Source organism: Amblyomma mixtum, chromosome 5 (assembly GCF_055824585.1).
Source record: "Amblyomma mixtum isolate Tamu chromosome 5, ASM5582458v1, whole genome shotgun sequence".
NCBI classification, from domain to species: domain Eukaryota; kingdom Metazoa; phylum Arthropoda; class Arachnida; order Ixodida; family Ixodidae; genus Amblyomma; species Amblyomma mixtum.
The window spans coordinates 184,123,213-184,137,910 of record NC_143016.1 but is presented as its reverse complement, the minus strand read 5'-3'; the positions used below and the strand labels follow the sequence as shown (position 1 = coordinate 184,137,910).

The 14,698-nt window shown below is 47.8% G+C and overlaps 1 protein-coding gene, 1 long non-coding RNA gene and 4 other non-coding genes across 6 annotated transcripts; 5 read left to right on the top strand and 1 right to left on the bottom strand.

Moving 5' to 3' along the window:
* The first annotated feature begins 3,446 nt into the window (after positions 1–3,446).
* On the top strand, positions 3,447–3,519 carry TRNAV-CAC (transfer RNA valine (anticodon CAC)). The gene has a single exon. It is a non-coding gene; the product is annotated as a tRNA-Val (tRNA).
* A 64-nt stretch (positions 3,520–3,583) lies between these two features.
* On the top strand, positions 3,584–3,656 carry TRNAV-CAC (transfer RNA valine (anticodon CAC)). Its single transcript has one exon. It is a non-coding gene; the product is annotated as a tRNA-Val (tRNA).
* Positions 3,657–7,052: 3,396 nt separating this feature from the next.
* LOC149345051 (uncharacterized) lies at positions 7,053–7,908 on the bottom strand. Its single transcript, XR_016282812.1, has 2 exons — positions 7,577–7,908; positions 7,053–7,177 (listed from the first exon to the last, which is right to left on the bottom strand). It is a non-coding gene; the product is annotated as an uncharacterized LOC149345051 (long non-coding RNA).
* Positions 7,909–10,719: 2,811 nt separating this feature from the next.
* Positions 10,720–13,470, top strand: LOC149345048 (uncharacterized). The gene is made up of 2 exons (XM_089547356.1): positions 10,720–10,726; positions 12,305–13,470. Exons 1-2 carry the CDS (start codon positions 10,720–10,722, stop codon positions 13,468–13,470), a joined length of 1,173 nt encoding a protein of 390 aa, XP_089403482.1.
* TRNAV-CAC (transfer RNA valine (anticodon CAC)) lies at positions 11,974–12,046 on the top strand. Its single transcript has one exon. It is a non-coding gene; the product is annotated as a tRNA-Val (tRNA).
* On the top strand, positions 12,113–12,185 carry TRNAV-CAC (transfer RNA valine (anticodon CAC)). The gene has a single exon. It is a non-coding gene; the product is annotated as a tRNA-Val (tRNA).
* Positions 13,471–14,698: the final 1,228 nt, after the last annotated feature.

The following is a 14,698-nucleotide window of genomic DNA, read 5'->3' as shown; positions in this document are numbered from 1 at the left end:
CGTATCGGGTAAGATAGTCGACGCATACAATCACCCAACGGCGTCCCTCGGAAGACTTTGGGAAAGGACCAAGCAGGTCGATTCCAATCTTTTCAAAAGGGGAAGTGGGTGGTTTGACGGGCTGCAAAGGACCGGCCGTCGTGGTGGTTCGTGCCTTAAGGCGTTGGCGTGGTTCACATGTCGCAACGTACTGCTTGGGGGTCTTATAAACTTGCGGCCAATAAAAACGCTGGCGAATTCGATGGAGGGTACGAGAGAAGCCTAGATGGCCAGATGTGATGTCATCGTGCATAGCGTACAAGACTTGCGACCGGAGACTTTTCGGGACGACCAAAAGCAGGGCAGCACCATCGACAGAATAGTTCTTTTTGAACAAAATACGATCTTTGATAATAAATTGGGTTGAATTTACACCTCCTGCTGCCGCTTCTATAAGGGGCTGCAGTGAAAGGTCGCTGCGTTGCTCGCGGCTAAAGGTCGCCATACTAGGGAACGTCGGCTCGCACGAGGCTAAACACTCTTCGAAACCGTCTTCATCACTGGCTGAGGTTGGCAACGGGTGGCGTGACAAGCTGTCTGCATCACTATGACGGCGCCCACTTTTGTAGCAAACAGCAAAGTTGTATTCTTGTAGGCGCAATGCCCAGCGCGCCAGACGACCAGATGGATTGCGAAGTCTGATGAGCCAGCAGAGAGAATGATGGTCCGTAACAATGGTGAAGCGGCATCCATACAGATACGGTCGGAACTTGTGCACAGCGAACACAACAGCGAGGCACTCCAATTCGGTGACAGTATAGTTGCGCTCACATCTTGTTAACGTGCGGCTGGCATAGGCAATAACGTACTCAGCCCCACCGTGCAGCTGGACAAGCACCGCCCCAAGACCGACGCCACTGGCGTCAGTGTGGATCTCCGTCCGAGCAGAAGGGTCGAAGTGCCGCAGGAGGGGAGCTGACGTGAGAGATGATTTCAGCTGATGAAAGGAGGAGTCGCACTCGGGGGTCCACACAAACTGCGAATCCTTATGCAGAAGAGAAATGAGGGGGTGAGAAATCTGCGCAAAGCCAGCAATGAAGCAACGAAAATATGAAGAGAGTCCGAGGAAGCTCCGAAGGCTTTTCAGGGTGCGTGGAGGTTCGAAATCTCGGACTGCAGCGATCTTCTGCGGATCCGGCCTGATATCACCCTGGTTGACGAGGAAGCCAAGAACTAGAGTTTGCCGGTCCCGAAAATGGCAATTCTTGGAGTTCAAAATCGGTCCCGCCGATCCGATGCATTGGAGAACAATATGGAGTCTTTCATTGTGCTCTTGGAAAGTCTTGCCGAAAATGATCACATCATCCAGGAAACACATGCAGATTTCCCATTTTAAGCCACGAAGGATCGTGTCCATGAATCACTCGAACGTTGCGGGGGCGTTGCATAATCCAAATGGCATTACATTAAATTCGTGCAAACCATCTGGGGTTACTAAGGCTGTCTTCTCACGGTGGGATGGATGCAGGGGAATTTGCCAATAACCAGATCGCAAATCAACAGAGGAGAAATATGACGCCGAATACAGACAATCGACTGAGTCGTCAATGCGAGGTAACGGGTATACGTCTTTCTTTGTTAGCGCATTCAGACGATGGTAGTCAACGCAGAATCGCCAAGAATTGTCTTTTTTTTGCACTAGGATCACAGGGGCGGCCCACGGACTGGAAGATTCACGGATGACTCCTTTCTGCAGCATTTCGTCGACCTGCTCTTGAATGATCTTGCGCTCTGCTGGGAAGACTCTGTAAGGTTTCTGGCGAATAGGGGGTGCGGTTCCTGTGTTAATTTTATGCTGTATTCGAGAGGCTGGGAAATGACTACTCGATCCCTTAGAGGCAAAGTCGAACACTTGAGCATGACGTGCCAAGATTTCTTGCAGCGTATGGCGTTCACTAGACGGGAGTGATTTGTTGACCATGCGCTCAAGCACTGGAAGTCCGGTGAATTGGGGAAAGTGTCTAGGGTTTTGGCACGGAGAGTGGCCATCGACGCCTTTGCCAACGTGACTTGGGCCACAACACCGGTTAAGTACTTGGGTGTGCCTCTAGAATGCTATGAAGACAGTGAGCCATTTTGGCGCGACCAAGCCCAAGATATACGTGAGAAGGCTGACAAATGGAGCGGTGTGCCGCTGTCTATCTTTGCACGCGCAACGGTGAGTAATCTGTTCTTTGTTGCCAAGTTGTGGTATGTAATGCAAACGCTTCACTGTTCCAGGTTAAACATTCCGAGGCTGCATCGGCTATTTGCCGCTTTTGTTTGGGCGTCGAATTGGGAACGGTGTAGACGGGATAACTTGTTTCGGCGTGTCAAAGACGGGGGTCTTGGGTTAGCACACTTATTCGCCCGACAGCTCGTAAACAGATTCATTTTCTTCCGCGACGTAAATGATCCATTTCTGCGCACTGTTTGCCAAGTAAGGCTCGTGCGGGCGTTGCCAAATTTTGTTGTTGCTGCAGAAAGTATGCCAGGGCGCCTCTCTGGTTTTTTAAGAGAGGTCGTAAATAGCGTCAGAATTTTGACAACTCGTTTTTCGATTGAATATTTGTGTTCAGTCAATAAGAAAAAATTGTATAAGGATGTGTGCGATGACTTTTTCTCCGTTCCTGTGTACAGAGCCTTGTACAACGGCTATCCGGGTCAAGATGAAGCGGGTCAAAGGGATGCCAGTTTCCCCAGGAGTAAAAACGTTTTTCTTTAACCTGCATACCGGAACGTTATCGGTAAAAACATTTCTTGAAGACAGGGGTTTTTTTCTGCCATGGGGGTCACTTTGTTTAATATGCAAACAGCCTGAGACAATAGATCATGTTTTTTTACACTGTTGGGAAGGGGATTACTTTTGGGACGTGCTGCAAAGAACCCTTAAAAAAGACTTACCGTTAGATACACATATCATCAGGTTCCTATCAACAGATAACGAAGACGGCATACCTTTTGATACCGTCATGTTAATCGGTCTGCACAGCCTCTGGCGGTCCCGGATGGCTGGGTATCATTTAGATCCCGATGCTCGCCCTGCAAGGCTCTACTTTCGTGAAAGTATGCATGCCTTTGTTGAAATGCACAAATTGAAGTGTAAAGTTCCAGAATGGCTGCCAAGATTAGAGCCCTTGATCCACTTGAGAGAATTTTAACACGACAACGTCATCCCACCTAAGGATGACAGCTTCCTTATTACTATCATTTCCACGAGAAAATTTGGCTATGAGTTCTCTTAATTTTTCCGTGTACGATTTTGTACTGTGTAAGTGTCCGGAAATAAAGAAAGAAAAAAAAGTGGTTATCACGTGCGCCTCACACGCGCAAGGCCCCCGGTTCGATCCCGGGCGGAAGCAATTTTTAACAGTGTGTAATATTTTTGAAACCCAGAAATAGCGATCAGCGAAGGTGTCCTTTAACCCGCTTCCGTGGTGTAGTGGTTATCACGTGCGCCTCACACGCGCGAGGCCCCCGGTTCGATCCCGGGCGGAAGCAATTTTTAAGTCTGTAATATTTTTGAAACCCCTAAATACCGATCAGCGAAGGTGTCCTTTAACCCGCTTCCGTGGTGTAGTGGTTATCACGTGCGCCTCACACGCGCAAGGCCCCCGGTTTGATCCCGGGCGGAAGCAATTTTTAAGCCTATAATATTTTTGAAACCCAGAAATAGCGATCAGCGAAGGTGTCCTTTAACCCGCTTCCGTGGTGTAGTCATTCCACCGCCGGCTTCCGTGGGAGACGGTCGTGTGATGGGAAGCTCCGAGCGCGCTTCGTTATCGGTCATGTCTGGCCGAGGTTTCGGTGAGCGACGCCCACCAGTGGGCTATCGCTTAGTTTTGCCTACGCTGCCTTCGGGAGAAGCAATGAAGACAGCGGTTTTCCTTCACTGCGATGTTGCCGGGCGACCTTATCGCATACAGGATTTTCGTGAGCCTTTGGAAACTGCCGGTGTTCTACCTTTCGTGGCTGGCATCGGGGCCTTTCAAATGTCGCATGTGTGGATGTTGAAGCTGAAAACTGTGGAAGCGAAGTAACGACTGCTGACAGAAGGAGCACTTGAAGTGAAAAAACGCTATTGTGCGGTTATTGACCGCAACAAACGCGAGTTGGCCTTCAGGGTGCACTGGGTGCCCTTCTACGTGTCGAATGATTCTGTGCAGAAAGCTTTTGAAGAATTCGGAGATGCGACACACGTCACTCGCGAGCAGTGGAACAGTCCGGGTTTCGAAGACGTCGAATCGCCAACCCGTCTGGTGCGTATGGTTCTGAAGGAGGGGCTCTCTATCGTTGACTAACCCCACATGCTCAAGTTTTACGGAGGGCAAGTGTTAGTGGTGGTGCCTGGACGTCCACCAATATGCCTACGGTGCAAGAGGACGGGGCATATTCGACGCGACTGCCGCACGCCAAGATGCAGTTTGTGTCACGCCTTCGGACACGAACGGGAAGGATGCGTCCGCACGTATGCGCGTGTGGCCACGGGTACTGCTCCGGCGCAAGACGACGGGAGCGAGCTGCTCATGGACCAGGAGGAACTGGAGAACGCTGGAGCCCCGCCCCCTTCAGGACTCAGCGACGGCCCTGCTTCCCAGCAGCCGGAGCTGCCTGCTGGCGACGAGAAGTCACAAGGTGACCCCGCTGCAGAAACGACTGGCAAGAAGGCGGTTGCTGCTGCGACGCCAGAAGAGCCAACGAGGGAGAGCACTTCCGGCGACCACGACTCCGAGGCACCGATGGATGCGACAGTCGCTTCCATTAAGCTACCTCATGACTACGAAAAGGCACCGGCTACGGAACGAGAACTTCGTCGGCTAGAAAGGCATTGGAGAGGGGAGGGAGCCAAGAAAGGCATGTTAGCCTTGTCGCGGTCCTCGTCGCTCACTCGCGACGAGAGACCGAAACAGTGAGCTTTAGTCACTGTTGTTTGTTTGCTGGGTGCACGCTATGGCTTATTTGAAGAAACCGCTAAAAGTTGGCACTCTGAACGTACGAGGGCTTGCCTCGAAGCGTAAGCAAGTGCAGTTCAACCGACTGTTCGGGGAGTTAGATCTAGATATCGCGGCTATTCAAGAAACAAAAGTGGAGGATGAGCAGCAAACAGATAACATGGTGCTTGGTTTTCGGTCACAATTCAATGTTTGTGTAAGGCATGCTGCTGGTTTGTCGGCGGGATGCTGTCTTTTCCTGAGGAAAAACATAGGCATCGTAGAGGAACAAATAATAACTTGTGCAAGGGGGCGGTTTATCGTGTGTGACTTCACATATGAAACATTCGCGGTGAGGGTTGTTGTCCTGTATGCTCCTACGATACAAAAGGAACGGTGCGGATTTTTTGAACAGTTAGCCTCGTTCCTTGAATGCAATCGAGTGCTCATATTATTGGGAGATTTCAATTGTGTTTTGTACCCTAAAGATCGTTCAAATGTAAAGGATGTAAAAGACCCGAGTGTTGATTTCTTGAAGAGTGTCCTCAACGAGTGCAGCTTGGAGGACGTAATAGGCCTCGTGAAAAGTCAGAATCATGTGCATTTTACACATTTTCAGGGTAGTAGCCACGCACGATTGGATAGAATATATGTGTCGCCGGAGTTTTCGCCTTACTGTGAGCAGTATGAAGTGAAGCAAGTGTCATTTAGTGACCACTGCCTAGTTGCGGTAACTTTGGGAGGAAGGAAACAGCGTAAAGCAAAAATGAACTGGGATATGTGGAAACTAAACTCAAGGCTTATAGAAGACGACATATTTTTAAGAAAAGTTAAGGAAAGCATGGATATGTTTAATAATAGTAAAACAGGACGTATTGAATCTTGGGAATGCTTTAAGCAGGAGTTGAAAATGCATGCCATTGAGCGTTCAACCATAAGAAAATATGAGAAAAAAAGAAGAAAAGCAATTGCGTGAGCTTTTGGCGAATTTAGGGCACGAAGAGGAAAAAACGCCGGGCATGTTCATGCATGATATAAAAGGCGTCAAAGTTAGGCTAGAAGCTTTAGATGCTCAGAAGTACAGAGGAGCAGCAATAAGAGCACGCACGGAAAAATGGCTTACTGGTGAAATGCCTACAAAACGCGCGCTCACAGATGAAAAGCGATACGCGCGGTCAAACGAGATATCAGTTATCGAATCCAAAGGACAAATCCTCAGTGAACAAAGTGGAATTTCGAGTGCATTCGCGGAACAGTACCGTGAGCTGTTTGCACGCAAAGCACCAAGTGAAGAAGGGTTTCGGGAAAACTTTTTGCCACTTATGCCAATATTAGGAAATGAGATAACTGAAGAACTAGAGAGCGAAATAAGTATTAAGGAAATAGAGACAGCAATTGAGGAATTGAATGCCGGAAAGTCGCCGGGACCTGACGGTTTGACTGCTGCCTTTTATAAGAGCTTTAAATATGACATTGCTGCTATGCTACATAAGCTTTTCAAAGAGTGTTTTGAGGTCGGTAGGCTGCCACCTTCGTTTAGCAATGCTTATACGTTCTTAATTCCTAAGACAGATTACCCTGCCAAGCTGGTAAAAGTAACAAGCTATAGACCGATCACGTTAACAAACGTTCCCAGTAAACCATAAAACGTACCATAGACATCAGCGAGATATTTACGCTGGACATTAGACACCTCCATTAGACATCCATTTTAGTACCGTTTACGAAGAATCTACGTACCTACAACATGAAAATTGGGGTCCAGTTCACGTTGTAAGTACGTACTGCAGACATCAGAATATGACCATACATAGATCAATACCCAGGAGAAAATTTCTAACTGGTTCCAGTCCAACTGTTCTAGGGGACACATTTCCAGTTGTTGCAACTGGAAATTTGTTCCTTAAACCAGTTGCGACTGGAACCAGCTGCAATACGAGATGCAGCTGACACCTGTTACAATTCCAGATGGAACGGAGACCTACTGCATCCCAGCCACAGACTTCCCTATGGAGTCGTCGGGACGTCCAAGCACTCCAGCTAGCTCAAATACAGTTGAGTAAGCGAGTACATGACCATCACGGGAACCCAAAACACTGCAGATGACTTCCGAGTGCGTCAGTATTTTATTGCGCTCGGCGCTTTCACTGATTCTTCTCGTTGAGCATAATCGTTTACAGTTGCGGTGGCATCAATACTCTTCTGCCCAGCCCAATAAGCAAGGGTTGCTGCAAAAGAAAGCATAATTGTTCACTTTTACAGGTGACAAGAGAATGGCACAGCAACCACAACAAATAAACCCAGTAATTTACGCCACTTTTACCGACGCAAGGCTATGAAGCGTCAAAGGTTGCCCTTGCAGCACTAAAAGACAGTCGTGCTGAGCGGAGTGTGCTTGCACAGGCACTTCGGCACACCATCCGAACGCATGCCCACATTTCGGTAGTAGAGGCCAGTTGCATACATCACCAGCCTTTGTTTCAAAAATACACAGCGAGTTTGGCAAAACAGCCAAACGAGTGAGCGTAAAAATATAACGTGCCGATAAATGCGTTAGAATTTTTTCATTACGAACGCAAAAATAGCATAAAATACACTTCAATGAGTAAACTGAGACTAGTACGCACCAGGAAAGGTCACGATTACAGCCGGTGAAAACGACTTGTAGTCCTAATTCGTACTGACGGGTCCACTACGCCGAGTAGTAAAAGCAGGCAAACTGTCTTCCTTCAGCTCCATCAAGGAAAGAACGGTTGAACAATCTCGCCAGCAATAATAAGGGAATAATTAATTCTGTGTCGAGGTTCTTCAAACCCAACGTTCCCACGGAACACGATGAGAAATCGCACACGCCTTGCGCTCTACCACTGCCGCCATGGCTGAACCTAGCCTCGTGCGGATGTGCGAAACTGTCACATATTTTGTATCGTCTCTTTTTTGTACTTAGTAGCAGGCTTGCTGTGGCACGAAAAATAAGTTAATAATTTTTAAGTTGTAGCATATTACTTTTTTTACAGCTGCAATCGCCATGCGCAGTTTGCGCTATTATAAGTGAGGTGCGTTTCCGAAATGAATGCAAACAACCATGAAAAAATCGTCTGCCAGCTACTTCCGGTTCCAAATTTCTCCCACGCAATGCCTTCTGCATAGCCATTGCCGTGCATTCGGGCATCGTTTATTTGCTAATCTGTTTGTTCTGCGACATTGCGTATTGCACAGCATCACCGTAAGATCAGCGTGTGCTGCATATGAACGCGTCCTGAGCGCAAAAATTAACAATAACGAAAAATACGAGTGTTTTCTCGTGGTTATAATATTGTCAGCGTAGGCTGGCTGATCTGCGTATGCACGGCAGTCGGCTGTGTGCGCGGTCGAACTATTTTAACGCGTTGGACATTACGCGGGTTCGATCCCGGCCGCGGCGGCTGAATTTCGATGAAGGCGAAATTCTAGAGGCCCGTGTGCTGTGCGATGTCAGTGCACGTTAAAGAATCCCAGGTGGTCGAAATTTCCGGAGCCGTTCACTACGGCGTCCCTCAAAGCCTGAGTTGCTTTGGGACGTTAAACCCTAATAAACCAAACCATTACATATTAGTTTTTTTTTTGCTGCACCACGAAGGCAGCGAAGGATAAGCTTGCACAGTTTAGCAAATGATAGCTGCATTTGCCTCAAAGCGTGTAAAAGCTGTCATTGTACTAGCAGACTATCCATACATGTCACCGTGCGCACAGCGCGTCTCAACCCGTCGCATTGCATACCCATTGAAAGCTTCCTACTGTTTGCACTATTCTGGTTGTACTTGATGCGAAAACACGTTACGAAGCAGAAAAGAGTTGACGTCTAGTTGGTCCTGCGACGATGCAATACAATCAGCGGTGTTGCAGTGAAAATAAATCAGTATAAAAAGCGAATTAACACCGCGACTGCTGTGAAGCAAGCTAGTAGCGGGAGAAATTTGGAACCGGAAGTAGCGGTAGCAGACGACTTTCCCATGAGCCTCTACGCTGAATCTGGAAACGCACCTCACCTAATACGAACTACAACGCGATGGCGGCGTAGACAATTCACCGCGCTTTCCCCGCCGCCGCCTGTCCGCGGCACAGAACAGGCATATGGGCAGCGCATGTAGCATGAAGGCAAGATAACCAATTATCATTAAGGTAACGGGCTGGATTCAGAGAGAATGCAAGCACAGCAGAGAGGATCAGGGCTGGTGGGCAGATGAGGTTCGGAAGTTTGCTGGCATAAGGGGGCCGCCACTGGCACAGGGTTAACTGGAGAAATTTTTGGACTGCACTGGACATGATTACAGTGTTGACATGATGATAAAAAGCGGGACTCAAGAAGTTTATTCTCGAGAAATATGAGGTCACACATTCAGCTACACAAATGCCTAAGCTTTCCTCAGTTCAACATTCCAATAGTTAGTTATCGTTGCTAGCGCGATTAGCAGATTTAAGACATTTTTGAGCAAAAATAACTCCCAAAAATTGAACTGAACCAATTTTTGTACTTTAAATAGTTGAATAAAACATGCTTAATCAGAAAAATGGTTATTATATAGTCCTGGCTGCTAAATAACAAAAATGTTTTTAGTGTGTCCTCACTTTTCAGTGTGGTTGAGATAGCTTGCAGGCTGTAGCACAAGGTATAAATTGAATGTAAGAATAGTAATGAAATAACAATGCGAATCCTGACCAAAGTGACTGGCATTTCAAACCAACTGTGTACAGTTGAGTCAGAAACCTGATGCGTGTGCATTCAGATTTGTCTTTACTACTTCCCGTATTTTTCTTCTTTCTAGGCAGGATAATGTTGCCGTGAAGCGAGCACGAAAAACACAAAAACACAGGCAGCGCTGGTCATGCCTCCAATTTGTAGTCAACAGCGATTTCAAACTTTAAATGCAGTAAGGCAACACGAAATATCGAACGATTGAAAAATATGGAATTCTTAAATTATATATCTCGCTTACATACCCAGGACGTGACAAGTAATATCTACGAGAAGTCTAGCTTAAGGCAGATATGATGTCGTGGGTACGTCTGCAGCTTTTCCACGAAAAAAGGTTGGTAGATAAGACGTCTGAGAGATTTTGCTTTGGTACATAGACGTTCAGACTTAATCTGGACATCTATAGGAGGTTTGTGGTTTGCTGGGTTGATTATAAAATCCTGATGAAAGTGTTAGCTAAGCGATTGCAATACGTCATAAAGGATATTGTAGGGCCTCACCAAACGTGTGGCATAAAAACAAGAAGCATATTTAAAAATATTCATGTAGCACGCAGCGTGCTCGAGTGCTGCGATGCTTTAAATAAGAAAGTAGCTATGGTTCAAATTGACTTTGAAAAAGCATTTGATCGGGTGTCTCATGAAATACTCTATTGTTTGTTGGAACATATTGGTATTGGTTCGGTTGTTCTCAATGGGGTAAAAATGGCTTATGCATGTTGCTCGACACGACTTATGGTAAACAAAATATTATCTGAAAGAATTGATGTGAGGGCATCTGTTCGACAAGGATGTCCACTGTCACCTCTACTTTTTGCAATTTATTTGGAGCCTTTTTGTAGGATGATAACTGCGAGCGAGCACATCCGAGGTTTTAGGTTGGGAGCGTGTGAGGTGCGAATACTGGCATATGCAGATGATGTTGCCCTCTTTTGTGAAGATCGCAAAAGTATTGTAGAAGCGTTACAAGTAACCGAAAGGTTTTGCAGGCAAACTGGTAGCGCTGTTAATCTAGGTAAATGTCTCGGAGTCTGGCATGGGCAGTAGGACTTGGAACCAGAATTGTTCTGCGGGGTCCGATGGGCTTCAACTACCGGAGTTTATTTGGGAGTCCCGCTGGACAGATATGTGGAAAATACCAATTACTGGAATGAAAAAGCGGAAGAAATGCGGGACCGGACCAAGGGATGGATGGGCCGTAATCTTTCTATTTTCGCGCGCGCAACTGTATGTAACACCTTTCTTGTGGCAAGGATCATGTATTTACTTCAAGTATTATATTGTGCACGAACCAATATCCAAAGGTTTCATCGGGTTTTTGCGGTCTTCATTTGGGCGTCTAATTGGGAACGAATTTGCAGAGATAATCTCTTCCGGAGAGTAAAGGTCGGGGGAATGTCTCTAATGCATCTCTATGTACGGCAGGTTGTTTTAAGGTTTTGTTTCCTGCGTGACCAAAATGACCCCTTCCTGCGAACATTCATACAAACCATGTTATCCAGTGCACTTCCAGAATTCATTGTCTCTTCGTGCAATGCTCGGCGGTACACAGTGTCTCGCTTCCTGCGAGAGGTTGTCTGGTCGTTCAGGTTTTTGCAAGTGCGGTTCTCGCTAGAGTATTTAGCGAATGTAACGCCGAAGCGCTTATACAAGGATCTTATTGAACAGTTGTTTCCAGCGCCACTGTACAGAACCTTATACTGTGAAGGCCCTGGGAAAGACGTTCTCAGGCGAGTTAAAAAGATGACTGTTGCACCTGGCGTCAAAACATTCTTTTTTAATTTACACACAGGAACGCTACCAGTAAAAACATGGCTAGAGGAAAAGGGCCTTTTTGTTCCTTGGGGCTCGAACTGTCTCCTGTGTAGAAAACCGGAGACGGTAGAACATGTGTTCCTCGATTGTTGGGATGCGGTGTTCTACTGGGATGTTTTGCAAAGAACCCTAAAAAAGAACTTGCCATTGACACCGCGCGGAATTCGGTACTTGACCACTGAAAGTGATGTTGCACAGTATGACCAGATTATGTTATTGGGCCTTCACAGCATTTGGAGGAGAAGAATGGCTGTAAGACATTGTGACTTGGATGCACGATCGGTATGTGGTTATTTTGTGGAACATGTGTATAAGTTAAGAGAAGTCTTGAAGCAACAGGATTGCGCGGATGATGTATTGAGTCTGATGGACCAACTTGTGTTAATGAAAGTCCATTAGACACGGTTGTCTGCCAAGGGGCACGACAACTACGATATTTTATTGATGTATTCATTCATGCAATAAAGAAAAAAAAGCTTCCGTGGTGTAGTGGTTATCACGTGCGCCTCACACGCGCAAGGCCCCCGGTTCGATAACGGGCGGAAGCAATTTTTAACAGTCTGTAATATTTTTGAAACCCAGAAATAGCGATCAGCGAAGGTGTCCTTTAACCCGCTTCCGTGGTGTAGTGGTTATCACGTGCGCCTCACACGCGCAAGGCCCCCGGCTCGATCCCGGGCGGAAGCAATTTTTAACAGTCTGTAATATTTTTGAAACCCAGAAATAGCGATCAGCGAAGGTGTCCTTTAAACCGCTTCCGTGGTGTAGTGGATTCTGTTTCCGGCCACGCCAGTGAACGGACGCAGGATGCAGGGCTCCGCAGGAGCGCGGCCGCGGTAACAGGGCTATGGAACAGGAAAACGACTATCAGGTTGTACTGCCAAGTCTCCCAACAGGGCGTTTTGTTTTAAATACAGTTTTTTTGCACGCGGATATTAGTGCCCACCCGTACCGGGTGGGAGATTTCCGTGACGCGTTGGCTCAGCATTCACTGCTCCCAGACGTTATTGCCTTGGAGGCGTATCGCATGAACCACGTTTGGGCCATCACATTGAAGGATGCGGACGCAGTGAAGAAGATTGCAGGCGTCGGTGAGCTGCTTGTAAAGAAACGCCGGTGCCCGGTGATTGACCCGGCAAACCAAGATGTGCGCCTCAAGCTTCACTGGCTGCTGCATTGCGTGCCGGACGAGGACGTGCGGGTCGCACTTGCGCCGTATGGAAAGGTGTCCGAAGTTACCCGGGAGCGCTGGCGCGTGCACGGCGTGTCAGAGAAGGGCTCTACCACCAGGATTGTCACGCTGAAGTTGAAAGCTGGCGTCAAACTTGACGACTTGCCGCACCAACTGAATGTCGGTGGTGAGTTGGCCCTCGTCGTGGTTCCAGGAAGGCCTCCGTTGTGTCTTCGTTGCCGAAGTAAGGGGCACATTCGTCGGGAGTGTAAGGTCCCGCGGTGCGGGACCTGCCGACGTTTTGGCCACGAAGACAGTCAGTGCTCCCGTTCTTACGCGAGCATCGCCGGTCCTGGAAGCAGTGAAGATGCTTTGGAGCACCTGATGGATGAGGCGGACGCGGAAGAGGCTGCGAAAACAACGGGGCAACCAGCGAGAAAATATGGGCCTACGTTGACGCCTCTCGTAAAGACGGCGTCCGTCACCGCAGCGGCTACTCCACAAGTAGAGCAGGAGCCCCAGCAAGGTGGAGGTGATAGAACGGTGGACACGCCACCACAAACTCTCCAAGCCCCAGGCAGCGTGGAGTCGCGCAACGCCGACACCATGGAAGTCAGCGATGACGTGGCTGTCTTAACCGCTGCGAAACGGTCCCACGAGGAAAGCGTCGGCGACAAGCCGCAGGCCGGAGCTGGCAGCGACGAGCCACCATCAAAAACAACGGGGACCCGACGTCCGTCCTTCAAGCCGCGCCCGAACGTTGAGGCTGCGACACGGCAGGCGGAAAAACCGCCTCCGTAGTTTTCTTGTGTTTCGTTGGCGGGAGTGTTGGTTGTGCGTCGTCCGACGTAGTGTGCTCTCACCTGGAACTCTGCGTTTGTGTGCGCGGATTATGGAAGCTACTGCGGGGAATGGGCTGGCTTATAGTGCCTCCAGACACATCGTTGGGAGGCCGCACATGCGTGCAAACGCAGCGGAACAAGGAGAGCCACACGCACGACTGAGGAGGTAGGCGCCATATGGAGCTGATTGCATTTTTTGATTAATCGCATGGATATTAAACTAGAAGCCCCATTGCGTGTCGCAACTTTGAATGTCAGAGGGCTGGGAGCACGAAGGCGGCAATGTCAACTTAATCGCTTGATGCTTGAGAATGACCTAGACTTAACAGCTGTGCAAGAGTTAAAGATCGACTATCAAGAACAGGCCGCATGGTGTCATCTTTCCGTACGAACTTCGATGTGTGTGTATGTCATTCTGTTGGTGCATCAGGAGGATGCCTTCTTTTTATCCGTAATACATTAGGTATAAGTGTAGAGTCTGTACTTGCATGTGAAAGTGGTCGTCTCTTGGTTGTCGATTTTTCGTTTTCAAATTTATTTTGGCGCGCAGCTTGCTTTTATGCCCCCAATGTTGAAAGTGATCGTCAGTTGTTTTTTTATTTCATTGAGCTTTACTTGAGTTGTAACAAGGTTTTGATCCTAATGGGAGACTTCAACTGTGTGTGTGCTGCTTCTGACCGCGTAAAGTGTAGACCAGTGAAGGACAAAAGTGCGGAACTATTGAATGCCTTCGTGCACGACTATTCTTTGGAAGACATTAAAGATATGTTTTCAGCCGGAACCCTGCCTGAATTCATGCATTTTCAGCGCGATAGTCAAGCAAGATTGAATAGGTTGAATGTATCGGTTGATATCGTGCCGCTCTGCACTGGATACGCCGTAAAACCAGTGTCGTTTAGTGATCACTGCGTTGTGAGTGCGACTTTTGGAATGAAAGAAAGAAAATCACGCTTTAACTGGCATCTGTGGAAGCTGAACAAAAATCTTTTAGATGACGAAGAATTTGTCCAGGAAATTACAAAAGACTTTGACAGTGCGCTAGCTGCGCCTGTAGACAGCGTGTCAGTCGAATGGGAAAGTTTCAAAGAACGAGTGAAGATTAAAGCAATAGAAAGGAGTAGCGTAATTCAGTATCAACGGAAGGAAAGAGAAAACGAACTTAACGGACAGCTCGCGTGCCTCTTGAG